Source organism: Clinocottus analis, unplaced genomic scaffold (genome assembly GCF_023055335.1).
Source record: "Clinocottus analis isolate CAN_PGR_092001 unplaced genomic scaffold, fCliAna1.0.p SCAF_16, whole genome shotgun sequence".
NCBI lineage: Eukaryota > Metazoa > Chordata > Actinopteri > Perciformes > Cottidae > Clinocottus > Clinocottus analis.
The window spans coordinates 17,910,431-17,929,389 of record NW_027175887.1 but is presented as its reverse complement, the minus strand read 5'-3'; the positions used below and the strand labels follow the sequence as shown (position 1 = coordinate 17,929,389).

Genomic DNA, 18,959 nt, shown 5'->3' with positions numbered 1-18,959 from the left:
GCTCGCTCGCCTCCAAGGCACCTTGCTGGGATTAACCGGATTAAACTCCAGACAGATGTCGGTACAATGTTGACATTACTTTTTGTTGGAATGTGGCACGAGAGAAAAATAACTTTTTGTCCGGTGTTTGAATGAGATTATTTCTGGTTTGGTGATTGTTTGAAATGTATTCCATTCTTTAGAAAATAAAGGTTGTTTTAATTGGCTCCAAAACGTGGCAGTTGTGTTCTAAAAGTTTCACAATTTGATTAAATTAGTATCAAATAAATACAAAATGCCATTTTAATAAAGAGATATAGTGGCACATCATCAGCAGAAGGATTAGATTAAAAAAAGATGAATAAATGTCTTTGTTGTAACTCGTACACAGGGAACATAAATGGGCCCAGAATCGAACCCTGGGGCTCACCACCTCTTAAAGTAATGCACCCAGACTTTGATTTCATTCAAACATGTTTAATCGTTGTGTACAAGGACTGAAACCTGTCGGCACATGTACTTGTACATGTATTTACTGCGTTAGTGTCATTCTAAGCATAACTCATGACTCTGCACATCTCGTGATGTTCATGTCCCTCAAGGTTAGCGGCAGCCGTCCACCTTGAGGGACGGCGTCTGGTTTGTCTGCTTCGTTAACAGGTTAACACGCGGCGGCGTCCGGCACAGCGACACATGACGGCAGCTTTGTTTCCTCTTTTAGAAAAAGCGTCAGTAACTGGAGCTCTCGGCGTGTTCGGGGAGCGAGTGAGAACGCAGGTCGTCGTCTGGTAATGCTTCAAATCATTACGAGTGCATAACACGGCTCTGTAATAAGACGAAATATTGCATGAAATCTAAGTTTGGAATCCAATTTTATCATTAAAAGGTTTATCTAAAATACAGATCTGATGTATTTATCCACTGGTACTCCTTTAGATTGATGAGATCATTAGATTTACTTACTTTGTATTCAATTAGATGTGCAAAATAAACTTAATTACTGAGTTGTTGAATGTAAAACCATATTGATTACATTTAAAAACAAGCCATAGTTCATGCATAACTTCTCAAAATCTGCATAAATCCTGCAGTTTGTTTTGTCTCTGATATTTACTTCTAGCTCATTTTGACTGGTTTTATTTTCCTAAATTATGATTTCACTGCGCTGCTGCCGTTCTTCAACATCTCAGATGTAAAGACGTCAAAGCGTCACCGGTGGTATTTCAGTTCCAGGAAACAGGAAAAATAAGTGTTAGCTTAGCTTTAGCTCAGGTTATCTTGAAGCTAAAGGGATCTCACTGGCCGCCTTTAATCAGCGGATCGTTTATGTGCTTTTCAATTTTATTTCTAATGTTTCTGAATCGTTTATTGTGAGTCTCTGTGCTTCCTCTCCTCTTGGAGGTGACCTTCCTCCTCCTTCTGAAGGTCACCTTCACGCTGCTGCCGGTCGCCCATGACGGGAGTGAGAGGAAAGCGCTCTTTTCTTTTGACGTGGTGCTTTTAAAATCTCTCAGGCAGAAACGTCCGGACGCTTTGCTCTGTGCAGATTAAATATCTCCACAGCTATCTGATGCATCGTCATGAAGCTTTCATGCTCCCCAGAGGATGAACCCAACTGGCTTCAGGGATCTTTTCACTTCAATCTTAAGAGACAGAAACTTTATTTGTGTTTTATTGTCAACATCAAAGCAGCAGACGAGTTCAACGTCCAACTGGTTTGGTGACCAGATTACGAGACAGAGAGCTTCGTCTCTTAATCTGAGAGTCTGAACTGTTTATAGTATTTATATCCTGACCTAAAAGTTCTATTGTGGCTTTGCGGTGAGTCCTCTGCTGGAGGCGGAGCTAAGCGGAGGCGGGGTTTAACGGCACAAGACCCTTTTTTTTTTTTTTAAACAAACATAATTTGACTTTTGAGAAGAGACAATCTGAACTGCAAACATCGTCTCAACACGTGAGACGCAGAAGAAAAACAGAGTGAATGCAGAAAAATGCAGGAAAAACATTTAGTTTGGGGACAATTAGAAAAACAATTAACTGAGATGAGAATGAAGAAACGCCTTCAGACTGAAGAAACCCTTTAACACAATGAAACTGTGGGACCAGTTTAGTCTCCAGACCTCCTTTTTGTCTCCTATTAGTTCAGCAAAGTCTTGGAAAAAAATATATATCTGCAAAAAAAAATCACTTTTAAAGATATTTTGATGGTAACTATGAACATCCAGCATGATATGAGCCAGATTCCCCAAAAAGCCTCCTGGAGCGTCAATAAGACACCTTTATGGAAAGATTAGGACCTAAAGAATCAGAACCTGCAACAACAATCACCATAAAACAAAGTATTGTCCTGTTAGGAAGGAGTTTCAGTCAAAAAAACTGTGTCGTTCGGTTCAAAAATGAGAAAAATTACGTACTTTATGCCAAAAGACTGTCTGAATGGGGCATGCTGGGACTTAAAATGGCCGCGGGAGGATTTTCGCACAGTTTCCAACAGGTCAAAAGCTGCTGGGTGGAGCTGCCATCACGCAGAGCCTCAAAGCTGCTCTGGTTTCCTCACATGGTGGAGCAGGAGGCTCCGTCTTCTACTCCCCTTTCCCGGCGACCTCGCGGCTCTTGGCTCGTAACTTGTTCAGCTGCGACTCGGCGGCGTCGGCTCGCTCCTCGGCCTCCTCCAGCTCGTGCTGCGCCTTGCGAGCTTTCGTTGAGTGGATGCTGGTCTGTTCGTCCTGGAGAGGGAAGAAGAGTCGCGCGTGAAGCGCAGCGTTTCCCCCTCGGCATCGCTGCGTTGTGTCGGTGTGCTGCACTCACCGCCTCCTCACACTGCTGCTTGTACACTTTCACCTTCAGCTGCAGCTTGTTCACCAGATCCTGAAGCCTCGCCGCGCTCTTCTTCTCCTCCTCGCCCTGAAACACAGCACAGGCTCAGTCAAACGTCATCGACACCTCGATCAACCAGACGCCAGGGCTCCTGTTCAAGACAACACAGGCTGGACATGGACCAGAGAAGGAGTGGTTTGTCCCTCACAGGGACCCTTACTACTGAACATGGACCAAAGAAGGAGTGGTTTGTCCCTCACAGGGACCCTTACTACTGAACATGGACCAAAGAAGGAGTGGTTTGTCCCTCACAGGGACCCTTACTACTGAACATGGACCAAAGAAGGAGTGGTTTGTCCCTCACAGGGACCCTTACTACTGAACATGGACCAAAGAAGGAGTGGTTTGTCCCTCACAGGGACCCTTACTACTGAACATGGACAGTAAGGAGGGTAATAGTGAAAGTGTCACCTTATAGGTGAGCTCTTTGATCTTCCTCTCGTGTTTGCGGACGCCCTTCATGGCCTCGCTGCTGCGTTTCTGCTCAGAGTCCAACTCGTTTTCCAGCTCGCGCACCTTCAAAACAACACCGCCAGTTTAACCTTTCACCTTTTCGCTTTTTTAAAAATCTATTTCTATTTTCTCTGTGTGAGACCGGTCCACCTTGCGTTCGAGCTTCTGGAGCTCCTTCCTGCCGCCCTTCAGGGCGAGCTGCTCGGCCTCGTCCAGCCGCTGCTGCAGGTCCTTCACGGTGGCCTCCAGGTTCTTCTTCATCCTCTCCAGGTGAGCGCTGGTGTCCTGCTCCTTCTTCAGCTCCTCCGCCATCATGGCGGCCTGCGGGCAAAGAACGTCAGCTCGCTGTGAGATTGTAATCTGGATGAATGTGTGTGTGTGTGTGTGTGTGTGTGTGTGTGTGTGTGTGTGAGACTTGCATCCATGATGGATTTTTTGGCCTTCTCGTCGGCGTTCCTCGCCTCCTGGGCCGAGTCCTCCATCTCCGACTGCAGCTGAGCTAAATCAGACTCCGTCTTCTTCTTGGTGTTCAGCAGGCTGGAGTTCTGCTCGTTGAGGAACATTTAGATTCATCAAAGTGTTTAGAGCCGCAGACAAGTGGTCATGTTTTTAAAAGGTTTTTAAATCTATATTTCAGGAAGTAGTACCATAAAAGTCAGGGTTACGAGCCGCTACTGCCTTCGGTGGGTGTCCTCGCTAGCTCCCCGCTCTAGCCAGCTAGCGCTGCTGCTAGCTCTCCACTAGTGCAGCTTCTAGCTCCATGCGGTGGCAAGCTAGCGTTGCTGCTAGCTCCCCGCTAGCTGCTGCTGCTGCTGCTCGTGTCTCCGCTGCCCAAGTCGGTACCTTCGGTGGTTGTCGGGGAGCTAGCAGCAGCGCTAGCTGGCTAAAGCTGCTGCTAGTGGTGACACCCACCGAAGCTGCTTGTAACCCGACTTTTACTGTGTCTCGTATTGTAAATGATGGAGGAGGTTAGATTCTCCATCATGTTCCTTCAGCGTGTGATATCCATGTTCATTCCTTAATTTACAGTTCATGAGGACAGTTTTCTTGGCGATACTCAGGACCACGAGCAGAAGGGTATTTTAAACAACATTAAAAGCATTTTGCCAGAGATCAACTGCACAAGAGTTGACGCTAAATGTTAGCGGCGTAGCTTAGCATCAGTATAATGCATTAAAACAGCATCATCTTGGCTCTTGTCGTGTCCTGCTGGGGTAAAAAGTACAACATATATATCTGATGCAGTGGAGTGTACAGTAGCTAAGTACAGTTAGCTTCCTGTGCTGCATGACCTGACTCCTCCTCTCCTCACCTGAGCGTGCAGCAGCTGGATCCTCTCGCTGACGTCCAGCAGCTCCTGCTCGGCCAGCTTGCGGCTCCTCTCCGACTGCTCCAGCGCCGCCACGAGCTCCTCGCCCTCCGCCGCCATCAAGGTGTTGCGGCGCTCCGCGATCGCCAGCTGCTCCCTGAAGTCCTCCTGACAGTGGAGCGCCTCGTCCAGGTGGACCTGGACGTCCTGGGACAGAACATATACATATATACATATATATATATATGTGTATATATATATGTATATAGTTGCCCCTGGACGCACCTCGAGTTGCCCCTGGACGCACCTCGAGTTGCCCCTGGATGCACCTCGAGTTGCCCCTGAACGCACCTCGAGTTGCCCCTGGACGCACCTCGAGTTGCCCCTGGACGCACCTTGAGCTGCCCCTGAACGCTCCTCAGCTGCTTGGTGGCCTCGGCCGCCTGCCGGGTGGCGTGCCCCAGCTGCAGCTCCATGTCGTTGAGGTCGGCCTCCATCTTCTTCCGGGCGCGCAGCGCGTCGTTGCGGCCGCGCGTCTCGGCGTCCAGCGCGCTCTGCAGCGCCTCCACGCTCCTCTGCTGGCTCCTCTTCAGCTGCTCCGTCTCCTCGTCTCTCTCCGACAGCTTGCGGTCCAGCTCGGCCTGGATCTGGCTCAGCTCCAGCTGCAGGTGCAGCGTCTTGGCCTCCTCGTGCTCCAGGGACGACTACGGAGGAGGAGGAGGAGGAGGAAGAACACAACGCTGTGACTGTGGTTATGACTCACACAACGATGACGTCATGGTGTTTAATGAAGAACAGGAAACCTGGACTTCCTCCAGCGCGGCCTGAGTCTCTCTCTTCTCCTGCTCGGCCTGCTGCGACGCTTTCTCCAGATCATGAAGCATCCTAGAGGACTGTCCAACCTGATCTGAGATGTCTGAGAGCTCATCTGGATGTGGAAGAAGATAAAGATAAAAATATGATCTGATGAAGAAGAAGAAGAAGAAGAAGAAGAAGAAGGAGTAGAAGAAGAAGAAGAAGAAGAAGAAGAAGAAGAAGAAGAAGGAGTAGAAGACGAAGAAGAAGGAGTAGAAGAAGAAGAAGAAGAAGGAGTAGAAGATGAAGAAGAAGAAGAAGAAGTAGAAGAAGAAGACGAAGAAGAAGGAGAAGAAGAAGAAGAAGAAGAAGAAGTCTCACGCTGCAGGTTCTTGTTCTCCCTCCTGGTGTTCTCCAGGTGTTCCAGCGTTTCTTCGTACGAGTTCTTCAGCTTGAAGAGATCAGAGCTGAGAACACGACACTCTCTCTGGGAAACCTCCAGCTCGGCCTGACTCTCCTCCTGCTGCTGTCTGCTCTCACACAGGACCTGAGGAGGAGGAGGACGAGGAGGAGGAGGATGAGGAGGAGTGTGAGCAGCGCACATGTCTCCTCCCCTGAGGAAAAGTGAACACACACCTTGTCGAAGCTCCTCCCCCTCTTCTCCAGCAGGATGTGGGCGGCGCTGCAGCGCTGCACCTCCACCAGCAGGTCCTCCACCTCGGCCTGCAGGCGCTGCTTCGTCTTCTCCAGAGACGAACACTTCACGTTCGCCGCCTCCGTCATCTCCTCCGAGTCCTGCAGCCGCTGGGCCAGACGCCTCCTGTGGAGCCGGACACACACCGTGAGGAGGAGGAGGAGGAAGAGGAGGAAGAGGAGGAGGAGAAGAGCAGTCCTCACTTGGCCTCCTCCAGCTCCTCGGTGCGTTGGATGGCGTCCGTCTCGTAGCGGCTCCTCCACAGCGCCACCTCGCCGTTGGCTCTGGACAGGCCGCGCTGCAGCTCGGCCTTGGCCTCCTGCTCCTCCTCGTACGTCTCCTTCAGCAGGTCTCCGTCATGGCGGCTGGACTGCAGGGCGTGAGCCAGGGCGCTCCTGGCCTGGAGGAGGGAGAGCGGGGCACGCCACAGGTTCATTGTCTAACTCTTGGTTCATCTCCTCGTTTATCTCCTCGTGTCCTTCAGACCTTGGTTTCCTCGTCCAGGAGTCTCTTCAGCTCCTCGATGTGTTGTCCTCCAACAGCTCTGACTCTGCTCAGCTGAGTCAAAGCGGCGTCTTTCTCCTCCAGCAGACGCGACAGCTCACCTGGTCATCGATGACATCATCACTCACCTCATCGCTCTGTGCTTTAAACATCTTGGCGGGCGGTGAACGTACCGTTCTCCGCCTGCTGCCGGCCGCTGAGCGCCGCCAGCTCGCTGAGCGACTTCTGAGCCTCGAGGGCTTTGGTTCTGTGTTCATTCATTTGGTCTTCAAGGCTGCGGCACAGCTTCTCCAGGTGAGCCTGGAACGATTCAACAGGTCCAACACATTGGGACCAGGGAGTTCCAGGACTTCTCCAGGACTTCTCACCAACTTTCTAAGACTTTAACCCAAATGTTCAAGACTTTTAACCAAATTTTCAAGACTTTTAATCAAATTTTCAAGACTTCTAACCAAATTTTTAAGACTTTCAACCAAATTTTCAAGACTTTTAACTAAATTTTCAAGACTTTTAACCAATTTTTCAAGACTTTTAACCAATTTTTCAAGACTTTAATCCAAATTTCCAAGACTTTTAACCAAATGTTCAAGACTGTTGACTAAATGTTCAAAACTTTTAACCAAATTTTCAAGACTTTTACCCAAATTTTCAAGACTTTTAACCAAATTTTCAAGACTTTTAACCAAATTTTTAAGACTTTAAACCAAATTTTCAAGACTTTTGACCAAATGTTCAAAACTTTTAACCAAATTTTCAAGACTTTAAACCAAATTTTCAAGACTTTAAACCAAATTTTCAAGACTTTTGACCCAAATTTTCAAGACTTTTCACCAAATTTCCAAAATATTTTTCCAAAATTTTCAAGACTTTTCCCCAAATTTTCAAGAATTTTTACCTAAATTTTTTAGGCTTTTTACCAAATTTCCTTAACTTTTCATAAAATTTCCAAGACTTTTAACCAAATTTGTGACGTACATGAACGTCATGAACACATGAATATAACTCATTTTTTCTAGGACTTTTCCAGGCCCGGAATTTTTCAAGGACTTCTCCTGGTTTTCCATGACCCTTCAACGCTGTTAGAGGATCATTTTGTCGCTGTCCTGCACCGCAGCGCGTCGCCGTCGACCTCTGACCTTGCTCTTCTGGGCGCTCGCCGCGTTGCTCGCCGCGTCGTCGATCTGCATCCTCATCTCGCTCTTCTCCTTCTCCAGCGTCTGCTTCGCCCGCTGCAGGTTGTCGATCTGCTCGGCGAGCTCGGCGGCGCCGTCGGCCTGCCGCTTGCGCAGCGCGGCGGCGACGGCCTCGTGCCGCAGCGTGGCCTCCTCCAGGTCGCGCCGCAGCCGCTGGAACTCGCCGTCGCGCTTCTTGTGCAGCTCGGCCTGAGCGGCGGTGGCGCCGCCGGCCTCGTCCAGCCGCTCGCTGATCTCCTCCAGCTCCCTAGAGAGGTCGCAGCGCCGCTTCTCCACCTTGGCCCGGGCCGAGCGCTCCGACTCGGCCTGCTCCTCCAGCTCCTCGGTGCGGGCCTGCGGTGAGGGATCGTGGTCACTCGGTGAAAAGAAAGCGTGTTGAAACACAGGAAGAGCTTCTTCTTCTTCTTCTTCTTCTTCTCTTCTACCTGCAGCTCTTTAATCTTCTTCTGCAGCTGCGTGTTGAGGACTTGCTCGTCATCGATTTTGCTCTGCAAGCCGCTGAATTCAAAGTCCTTCCTAGAAAAGAGGAAACGTAGTATTTATTACAGCAACAGCTAATATGAAGCTAACATGCTAACCAACATGCTAGCCAGTACAAATCTACTCTGACAAAACGTTTGTAGTCCTCTGTGTCTTGAGTAGTATTTATTGTTGAAGCCATAACTACGGCTTCAAAAACAACAACCGAGCACTGAGTCTCACGTCAGGAGGAGGGGAGCTAGTTAGCTAGTTAGCTGTTAGCGGCGTGTTAGGCTAACGAACCTAAACACACAGCAGGACTGACTGGAGGACCGTTCAACATGAAACCAGTTGCTGCTTCGCTCTGTTGCTGATCACATGAACTGTCCAAGAGAAGCCGAGTGTCTCATCTTGTAATAATCAAACTTAACTGCATCTGTTGTGTGTTTTCTGATGCGCATTAATCGTGCAGCAGTGAATCATTAAAGCGGCGCCTCACTTCTTCAGCCTCTCCTCCGTCTGCTGCCTCTCGTTCTCCAGGTCCATGACGGTTTCCTGCGACAGCTTCAGGTCTCCCTCCAGCTTCCTCTTGGATCTCTCCAGGTCGGTGGTCAGCTTCTTCTCGTGCTCCAGCGAGCCCTCCAGCTGCAGGACACAAAACCCAGGACGTCAAAAACCAGAGAACCGAGGGAACCGAAGCGTTGAGGCGTTACTCCGCCCGACACCTTCAGTGGAACTCACGTGGTCCACCTGCTGCTCCAGCTTGACCCGGGTCTTGGTCAGGGCGTTGGCTTTGTCCTCCTCGGCCTGGAGGTCGTCCAGCGTCCGCTGGTGGACCTCGTGCAGAGCTCGGATCTCCTTGGAGGACTTCAGCAGTTTTTCCTCCAGCGTTGAGAGTTCCTCCACCAGGTTCTTCACCTGGGGAGCAAAAATCACAACGAGTTGAGAGGCTTTGAGCAGGTTTCATGCACACTTTGACCAATGGGTTTCCATGACTATGAACCAATTTTACATGACTTCAAACCACATTGACATGACCTTTAACCTAAATTTATATGACTTTTAACCAAATTTACATGACATTTAACCAAATTTATATGACTTTAAACCAAATTTATATGACTTTAATTATATTTTCATGACTTTAAACCAAATTTCAATTACTTTTCAATGACTTTTCCAGGCCTTGAAATAACCCTGGAAAAGTCATGCATTTTTTAAATGGTTATTTCCAAGCCTGAAAAAGTCTTTTAAAAAAAATCTCCAAATTCATGGAAATGTGTTATATTCACGGTCTTCCATGACTGCAACATCCCCGCTTGAGGTACTTGTATGCGGTGTTACTACTTTTCCGTCTGTAAAGTATCTGCCTGCCTCCTGCACCTTGTTTTCTGTGGCGTATTTCTCCTTCTCCACTTTGGCGATGGTGAGCTCCAGGTCGTCGATGTCGCGCTTGAGCTCCGAGCATTCGTCCTCCAGCTTCCTCTTCTTGGCGGTGATCTCGCCGTTGATCTCCTCCTCTTCCTCCATCCTCTCGGAGAACTCTTTGACTTTGGCCTCCAGGTGGATCTTGCTCTTGATGAGGCCTTCACACCTCTCCTCGGCATCGCACAGGTTCTCCCTCTCCTGGAGGGCGTGAGAAAGACTTCTAACAACCTTTATTCCACCTCTGAACCTCTTGTTTATGAATCCTCTAGAGTTCTAATAACCTTTATTCCACTTCTGAACCTCTTCTTTATGAATCCTCTAGAGTTCTAACAACCTTTATTCCACCTCTGAACCTCTTGTTTATGAATCCTCTAGAGTTCTAACAACCTTTATTCCACCTCTGAACCTCTTGTTTATGAATCCTCTAGAGTTCTAACAACCTTTATTCCACCTCTGAACCTCTTGTTTATGAATCCTCTCGCCCGCTTTGTTCCTATATTGATAATCTACTTTTACTTTGTTGATGTTTTCTCCTGCTGTGTCCTGTTTACCTGCAGAGATCAATGCCTCTTCCTCTTATCTCCCGCCGCTATGGATTCATGTAGTTATTTATAACTTCACCCGGCAGAAGGGAATCAATACGAATGGACCCTGCTGCTCTACGTACTGCCTGGATTTGAAGGTAGAGGTCGTTCTTCTCCTGGACGAGGGCGACCATCTTCTCCTCCTGCTCCTTCCTCCGGGCCTCCGACTTGGCGAACTCCTCCTGGAGCCGCGACAGCTCCTCCCTGAGGTTCTGCATCTCCTTCTCGGCCTCGGCGCTGCGCAGCAGAGGCTTGATCTTGAAGTAGAGCCTCATCCACGGCCAGTTCTTCACGTTCATGAAGGATCGGATGTTGTACTGGAGGATGAAGACGGCTTCTCTGTGGAGCGAGAGAGAGACGATCGCCATCGAGTCATTCCACCAGAGTCACGAGAGATAAACGGCAGGAGCGGATTCCTCACGGACCTTTTCTTCATCATCTCCTTGAGCCGCTGCCGGGTGACGTATCCTCTGGACACCGCCTGCATCCGGGTCATCAGGACCGCCAGGCGCTCGTCCCTCATCTCCTCCAGCAGACCCAGGAGGCCGGCTTTGAAGAACACCTGCGCGGCGTGAAGAGAGAGAAGTCACGCTAACGTCTTCAACCCTTCTAGTGCGAGTAAAGTAACATGCAAACAGGACGCAAAACTAATTTGACCACAACTCCTGGAATATTTACGCCATCGACGTAATTCCAACGGATTCTGAACGCTAAGGAGCGAAGCTTTCCAATGCCATGCGGCACAAAAACAATGGTGCCGAGCTTGTCTGTGGGGGAGGGGTGGAAGAGAGCAGCGCAGAGAGACTTGACTGGCTTTTCACTGCTGTTCAATGCTTTTTGAGAAGTGCTTTCTTTTCTAAATAATGTGTTGGGGCTGTAAAAATAGCATAAGTATAGTTTCTGAGAATTCAGCCACTTGCTGGCCACCTAAACCCCTCGCTAAAGGCCACTTTCCTGTTTCCTGTTTGAGAAGATGTAGAATAGGTTACAACAGGATTCATTTCTGTAATCTCAAAAGCTTTGCTCAGGTTCATTTTCAATTGTTTAGAAGAGAAATATGATGACAATTCAAGTATGTTTCTTTACTTTTTTAGTTGTTCAGCCTTTACAACACACAGGCAGTAGCATAAAGCACCTTTGTGTATCCGAAGCGGTACTGGGCGTGGTCCACGTCGATGGAGGACAGCAGCTTCTCAGAGGCCTTCTTGCTGTCGATGAACTGACCCTCTGGGATCGCGCTGGCGTTCAGGATCCGGTATCTGAGAGAGAGAGTCGAGGGTTCAAACTCCTGACCAAACAGTAAACACAAACAAGAGCGCCGAGTGTTTTCTACCTCTGCTTGAAATCCCCGTACAGGATCCTGCTGGGGAACCCCTTCCTGCAGATCCGGATCCCTTCCAGCACGCCGTTGCAGCGCAGCTGGTGCAGAACCAGGTGGTGGTCCATGGACCCTGAGCGGGGATGAACGTGCTTTAACCTTCCCCTTGTGTTAGCGCTCCGTTAGCATCTCTTGTGTTAGCGTTCTGTTCTGGAAACGAAGGAGATGTTGCTTCTCACCTGGAGTCTTGATCTCATTGGGGATGATGCATCGCACAAAGTGCGGGTGTGTGGACCGGAGGTTGGACATCAGTTTGTTCAGGTTCTCCTGCAGCAGACCGACACGTTAAAGTCTCCAGACATTTTGCTTTGCATAAATTACAGAACGTCTGTGTTTCTTTCTCGGGGAGCCTGAAGTGCAGTTTACATCCAGAGTTTTAATAATGCAACGTGAGTTACTGTGGAAGTTTAAAAGGCTCAAATGTCTTGATTTAAGAACAGAAAAGTGAAGATGTACGTTAAAGCTTTCATCTCATTAACTGATTTATTGAGTTATTACCCTGAAAAGTGCAGAAACCGTCTGGAAAGAAGATCCTTTCTTCTTGGTACTTCTCTTACTTCCATCTACGGAAACACAAGAGAGACAATTCAACACAGTAATAAACAGTATAGTTCGACACAACACGAATACAGGGTTCATGCACATTGTGACCAATGGACTTCCACCACATTTCCATGACCTTTAACCACATTTCCATGACCTTTAACCACATTTCCATGACCTTTAAGCACATTTCCATGACCTTTAACCACATTTCCATGACCTTTAACCACATTTCCATGACCTTTAACCACATTTACATGATCTTAAACCACATTTCCATGATCTTAAACCACATTTCCATGACTTTTCCAGGTTTTCCATGACCGTTTGAACCCTGATAATAACAGTAAAAGGGAACTGACCGTCGGCGGTGGCGTAGGTGGCGAAGAGCTGCGACAGCAGCCTCAGGGAGGCTTTCTGGTAGAGCTGCACCACGGTGTCGTTGAGCGGGTCTTTGTTCTTCTCCAGCCAGCCGGAGATGTTGTAGTCCACGGTGCCGGCGTAGTGCATGAGCGCCAGGTGCGCCTCGGCCTTCCCTTTGGAGGGCTTGGGCTTCTGGAAGATGCTGTTCTTGCCCAGGTGCTGGTCGTACAGCTTGTTCTTGAAGGAGCCGTCCGTCGCCTTGGGGAACATGCACTCCTCCTCCAGGATGGAGAAGATGCCCATCGGCTGTTGAACGCATCGCAGACGGACATTAGACCTGGTGGCCATGAGATGGAATATGAACTGACGTGCAGCAGATCCATCTGACCTTCTCAATGAGCTCGATGCAGGCCGCCAGGTCCATGCCGAAGTCGATGAACTCCCAGTCGATGCCCTCCTTCTTGTACTCCTCTTGCTCCAGCACGAACATGTGGTGGTTGAAGAACTGCTGCAGCTTCTCGTTGGTGAAGTTGATGCACATCTGCTCCAGGCTGTTCATCTGGATCAGAGCAGCGCGTTAAAATTGACGAGGGGAACTCTCGTCAAGGTTTGCGGCGCTGCGGTTTTGTTTGGTTTCGTTCACCTCGAAGATCTCAAACCCGGCGATGTCCAGGACGCCGATGAAATGCTGCCGCGGGAGTCTGGTGTCCAGCTGCTTGTTGATCCTGGTGACCATCCACAGGAACAGCTTCTCGTACACGGCCTTGGACAGAGCGCCCATGGCGTTGTTCACCTGCGGTCAGCCGGGGAGGAAGTATTCACGCCCTTTACTGCAGTACAAGTACTCTGAAAATACACCGCTACGAGTAACAGTGCTGCAATTTGACATTACTGAAACCAACCAATACACCAGAGACACATATATGAACTCATTATCTATGTTCCCAAGGGTTTTCTGTATATTATACCTTTTTAAATTATTCAAATACACCTTGTGGTGGAGGGCTTGATGTCAGAGTTTATAGTTTATTTTAAAGAAGTAGGAGGAGTTTCTCTGAACATAAACATTTATTAATCACAAACAACATCAACACATCTGGAGATACGAGACTTTCACTGGACAGGAAGTAACAAATGTAGAAAAAAACACAAGTACAAAGTAGCATAAGTACAAAGTAGCATAAGTACAAAGTAGCATAAGTACAAAGTAGCATAAGTACAAAGTAGCATAAGTACAAAGTAGCATAAGTACAAAGTAGCGCGAGCACAATCGCTAATCGCTACAAAGTAGCGATTGGAAGCACTGGAGCATTGTGGGCTCATGACTTAAAGCGACGATGAGGATCGTTCCTGTTTGTTGGTTGTGGCGCCCCCTGTGGCCCAACGTGGAAGTGTTTCTATCTACAAGCACACTGAACACCTTGTAGAGACTGTACCTGCTGAGGAGTCTGACCTTTGGTGACGTACTCGTTCCCGACCTTCACTCGGGGGAAGCAGAGCGCCTTCAGCAGGTCGGCCGAGTTCAGCCCCATGAGGTAGGCCACCTTGTCGGCCACTGGGGGGCGAGAGAGAGAGAGAGAGAGAGAGAGAGAGAGAGAGAGAGAGAGAGAGAGAGAGAGAGAGAGAGAGACTCATGAGGACGGGTCGTGGCGTCGCCTCGCCTCGCCTTGGGCTCAGAGGTCAGAGGTCAGCTCACCCTCGGTGCCGTCGGGCTCCGCCTGCTCCTCCCGCTGCTTCTGCTTGAACTTCATGTTCCCATAATGCATCACGGCGCCGGTCAGCTTGTAGATGCCGAGCTTCTCCTCCGGGCTGAAGCCCAGGATGTCCACGGCGCTCTGAGGAGCAGCGACCACTTCTTAATATACATATATATACACATATATACATATATATATATATATATATATATATGTACACATATATGCATCCATCCACACTCACGTCGGTGGCCAGGAGCTCGTCGGGGTCGTTGATGCTCGGGACGCTGATCTCTCCCTGGCTGATGAACGGGTAGTCGTACGGGTTGGTGGTGATCAGCATCGTCTCTGCAGAGGAACACTGAAAGTTATGATTCCTCCATTCAGGATCAAAGTCAGCGTCGCGTTCACAACCCGGTCAATAACTTCTGTAAGTTATATGTACCGATGAGATCGGGCTTCTTGTTGGACAGGATCTGGTAGAAGATGTGATAGCTGCGCTCTGCCGGCAGCTGGAAGGTCACTCTGGACTTCTCCAACAGGTCTGAAGAGAATCGAGCAGACAGAATATAAATATATGTACCACAGATAATAATAATATGAATGAGCAGCGTACTTACAGGTCTCTATATCGGCTGACGCCAGCTTCCCCTTCGTTCCAAAGTGGATGCGGATGAATTTTCCCTAAAAAAGTTATTAAATTACTATTTAAGTTTCACTTTGGATTTTTAACATTTTACAACTGAAGAAATACTTTGAGACTGAAAAGCAGTGGAGGAAAGTAAGTGATGTACTTTTGAGGTACTTGTACTTCTTTGTACTAAAATTCAGATATAATACGAAATATTATTCAATAAAACCAACAAACGTAATATTTTATTTAATTCACAAGATACCCAGCAGTATTTATTAACGTAGTTAAGTTACACAAAAAAACACGAATACATCAAATAAATCTTTTTTTTTAAAGATTTTTTTTTATTAAAAAATTTAAAAAAAATTAAAAATAGAAAAATGAAAAGAAATTAAATGCAAAAAAAATAATTAAAAATAATAATAATAACAATGGCAGCTACCGTACAAATCCAAGTTGCACTCACAAATCGAGAGGAGTTGTCGTTCCTCACAGTCTTGGCGTTCCCGAAGGCCTCCAGCAGAGGGTTGGCCTGGATGATCTGGTCCTCCAGCGTCCCCTGTGGACCCAAAGCAGGAACCACCAGTGAGAACCAGCAGGAGGCCAGAACCCAGACTGGGACTCAGACTGGGACTCAGACTGGGACTCAGACTGGGACCCAGACTGGGACCCAGACTGGGACTCAGACTGGGACCCAGACTGGGACTCAGACTGGGACTCAGACTGGGACCCAGACTGGGACTCAGACTGGGACCCAGACTGGGACTCAGACTGGGAGAGAAGCTCTGGACCTGCATCTTGCTGGGAAGTTGCTCTTTCTTGCTGGAGTCTCCGACTGCGATGGTTGCAAAGTACTGGATGACCCGCTTCGTGTTCACCGTCTTCCCGGCTCCAGATTCTCCGCTGAAGGACGAACAATGTGAGCGCCGAGAAATTATACACTGAATTATTATTATTATTATTATTAGTTGAGCTCAACGGCGCATGAAGTGAACTCACGTGATCAGCAGCGACTGGTTCTCTCGATCTGTGAAGAAAAGAAACTGAGCTTCATTTATCGTGTGTAGTTGTCTGTGTGTAGTTGTCTGTGTAGTGTGTAGTTGTCTGTGTGCAGTGTGTAGTTGTCTGTGTAGTGTGTAGTTGTCTGTGTGTAGTTGTCAGACCTGTCAGCATGTACTGGTAGGCGTTGTCTGAGATGGCGAAGATGTGCGGCGGCGCCTCCTGTCTCTTCTTCCCTCGGTAGCCGGCCACCACCTCGGGGTTGTAGACCGGCAGCCATTTGTAGGGATTCACGGTGACGCAGAAGAGGCCCGAGTACGTCTGGAGAACCAACCAGAGGACAAGAAACCAGAGGGGGAAGATGAAGATCACGTCCAGTAACCCGAGAACACAACGTTAGAAACAGTCACAGTATCAGTGACGTCAGGTCTGTCAGTGCTCTCGGGTTAAAGATGCTAATGTCTTCAACCCGAGAGCACGAGTGTGAACACGAGTGTGAGCACGAGTGTGAACACGAGTGTGAACACGAGTGTGAACACGAGTGTTCTCGGGTGAAGCTGCAGTTACGTAGATCATCCAGGCGGCGTAGCGCTCCTTGAGGTTGAAGAGCACGGCCGGCTCGTGCAGGTGCGTCAGCAGCGCCATGTCCTCCAGCTTGTCGAACTTCGGAGGATTCATGGGCCGAACGTCGTCCAGGTCGACCGTGACGAGCTGCGGAGGGAAGAAGTGAGGATGTTCATCACTGAAAGAACATACGAGATGAAGTACAGCAGTAACAGGTGAAAACATGTGTGAAAACATTAAGAGACGACGTTTAAAAATAGATAAAAACATAAAACAGGCAACAATGGCTAAAAAGCCAAAATTCAAAAAACAGACGCCATGTTGGAAACGTTGCTCGCCCACCTTCCCGTCCTCCGTCTCCACGGAGACCTTGGAGCCATCTTGGTTCCTGATCCTGCCCTTCACGTACTCCTGCTTGGGATCGGGCACAAAGATGGCCGTCTTGGCGTCGAACGGCGCGATCTGCGCCGCGATCCTCTCGCGCTCCGACTTGCGGAGGTACGGGGCGGCCACCCCGAAGATCTCCATCTCGGCGTCGCTCATCTTTTTAATCTGGCTGCAAATAAATAAACGCACTCAACGACAAACAGATGATTTATCGCGTCGGCGTCACCAAAAGGAAGAGTCGTCTCAGAGCAGCACAGACGTCCCTCAGCCCGACGAGGCTCCTGCAGCTTTTATAGACGCCCGTTCTTCTATATTTGGAGATCTGGCTTCTGCTGGAGGAGAAAAAAAAAGAAGTTATGTCCATTTTGTATTTCGGGGTCTATGTTTAGCCGCGTCGCGCCACTTAAACGGTTTCTATTGTAACCCCTCCACGCCGTCCATTATTAAAAAGCAATGAATGCTAAGGACGGCGGCTTTAGGCGGCTTACGGCGCCCCGACGCCGCCGGGCTCATTGTCTGGGATCAGGGAGATTAAGGTCCGCTGGGGCGTCGCTGGAATTCTGGAGCGCCGAGCTGATCGAGCGGCTTTTACCACATTCCAGACCGATGAGGAAACTCTGGAGGACGCTGGAAGCCATCGCTCGCCGGTTCCTCATCTGAGGGTTTTCTTTAGGGACACCAAACAGAATCTGCAGAGAAAATAAAACAAGTTCAACTGAGACTGTTCAAGAGGTTCACAGGCGGTTTGGAGTAAAACGTGTTTCTGATGCAAAGCTTCAGCGTTAAAATCATCTTCCTCCATCCAGCAGCGTCTGCTTCAAGTCTCTCATCTGTGACGTCACATTATTTGCATGTTGGTCGAAGCTTTGAGGAAAAAACTAGAAGAAAAGCTACTATTTACTTTTTAAATATATTTTTACTTTTTTTTTAAATGAATTTTAATTTTATTTATTGTTGTTTTTCATAAAAAATGTTTGTTTTATTTTTTGAATTTTTTAACTAAAAAAAATTATTTTTTAACTTTTGATCCAGATAAAAGGTTTTCAAGACTAAAGCGGTTGAAACGTTTTCTACAAACCGGAACAAATCATCTCTTCTTTTTCTCTTGGATATTAATTACACGCCAAAAAAAGCGTCATTATTTTATTTGGGAACATAGTTTGTTTTTTACTTCAACCAATCACGCCGTTTCTTTTATAAAACAACAAGGAGACCCAGTCAGTCCTGTCCTTCCCTTTCACAATAAAAGCCCCAGCCTTAAAGCGGTCTCCAGACCGTTGAACATCTTTCCTGCGACACGTCGTAGGAACTCCTTCTGATGGAGCGTTCCTCCCCGATCAAAAGACCACCGTGTTGCATTCTGGGAACTGTAGGATCGACCGTTTTTAGGAACTTTTAAATCAGGATATCCTGACCTCTGCTGCACCAAATGAGTTTTGTACTCTTGCTCGTTACGGCACATTAACAATACCGGCTAAATTAAACTAAACTAATCGAAAGACTCCAGCGCTGCATTCCAGAGGCAGAGCGCCGGCGGCTCGCCTGGCATCGCATCACAGACGCTGGGATTGCTGCCGAGTTAATCGCTCTGAATGTCACTTGAAGGTCGGGGGAGGGGACAGCTGCAGGCTAATTGGACGAGCGCAGACCGACTGTCTGTCGCGCCGCGACGCCGCGAACGACGGCCCGCGAGGAGGCCGAAGCCACGAGGTCAGAGGTCAGAGGAGAATGAGCCGGGAGACGAGGAGAGAGGGAGGAGACAAGGAGAGGAAAGGAGAGAGGGAGAAAGACGTTTCACATGCTGTTTGTCTAGAAAAAACATGTTTTTGATGCAAAGCTGCAGCGTCATAATCAGCTTTCTTCATCTAGGAACGTCTAGAAAGTTTGCTTGAACAAATTTACACGACTTTTCACCACATTTCCATGACTTATCCACATTTCCATGACTTTTAAATTGTGAAAAGTCCTGGAAATCCACGTCACAATGTGTGTGAACCCTGCGTTAACGCAGGGTTCACACACATTGTGACATGTGGATTTCCATGACTTTTCCATGACTTTAAACCACATGTTCATGAGTAAATATTGTGTGAAATGTGTGTGTAGACAGTAAAAAGTG

At 48.2% G+C, this 18,959-nt stretch overlaps 1 protein-coding gene across 1 annotated transcript; it reads right to left on the bottom strand.

The window, feature by feature from the left end:
* Nucleotides 1-1,864: 1,864 nt before the first annotated feature.
* LOC137786203 (myosin-8-like) lies at nt 1,865-17,629 on the bottom strand. Its single transcript, XM_068577910.1, has 39 exons — nt 17,067-17,629; nt 16,796-17,009; nt 16,457-16,600; nt 16,054-16,210; nt 15,890-15,917; nt 15,682-15,793; nt 15,357-15,449; nt 14,877-14,940; nt 14,702-14,800; nt 14,501-14,604; nt 14,256-14,394; nt 13,996-14,114; nt 13,203-13,352; nt 12,948-13,118; nt 12,559-12,865; nt 12,152-12,216; nt 11,833-11,920; nt 11,609-11,726; nt 11,411-11,534; nt 10,701-10,837; nt 10,359-10,614; nt 9,647-9,889; nt 9,005-9,181; nt 8,763-8,908; nt 8,230-8,320; nt 7,748-8,137; nt 6,785-6,911; nt 6,594-6,712; nt 6,311-6,507; nt 6,050-6,233; nt 5,795-5,960; nt 5,422-5,546; nt 5,014-5,322; nt 4,622-4,825; nt 3,729-3,854; nt 3,460-3,630; nt 3,268-3,372; nt 2,788-2,883; nt 1,865-2,705 (listed from the first exon to the last, which is right to left on the bottom strand). Exons 2-39 carry the CDS (start codon nt 16,994-16,996, stop codon nt 2,562-2,564), a joined length of 5,796 nt encoding a protein of 1,931 aa, XP_068434011.1. The 5' UTR covers nt 16,997-17,009; nt 17,067-17,629; the 3' UTR covers nt 1,865-2,561.
* Between the last annotated feature and the right edge of the window lie 1,330 nt (nt 17,630-18,959).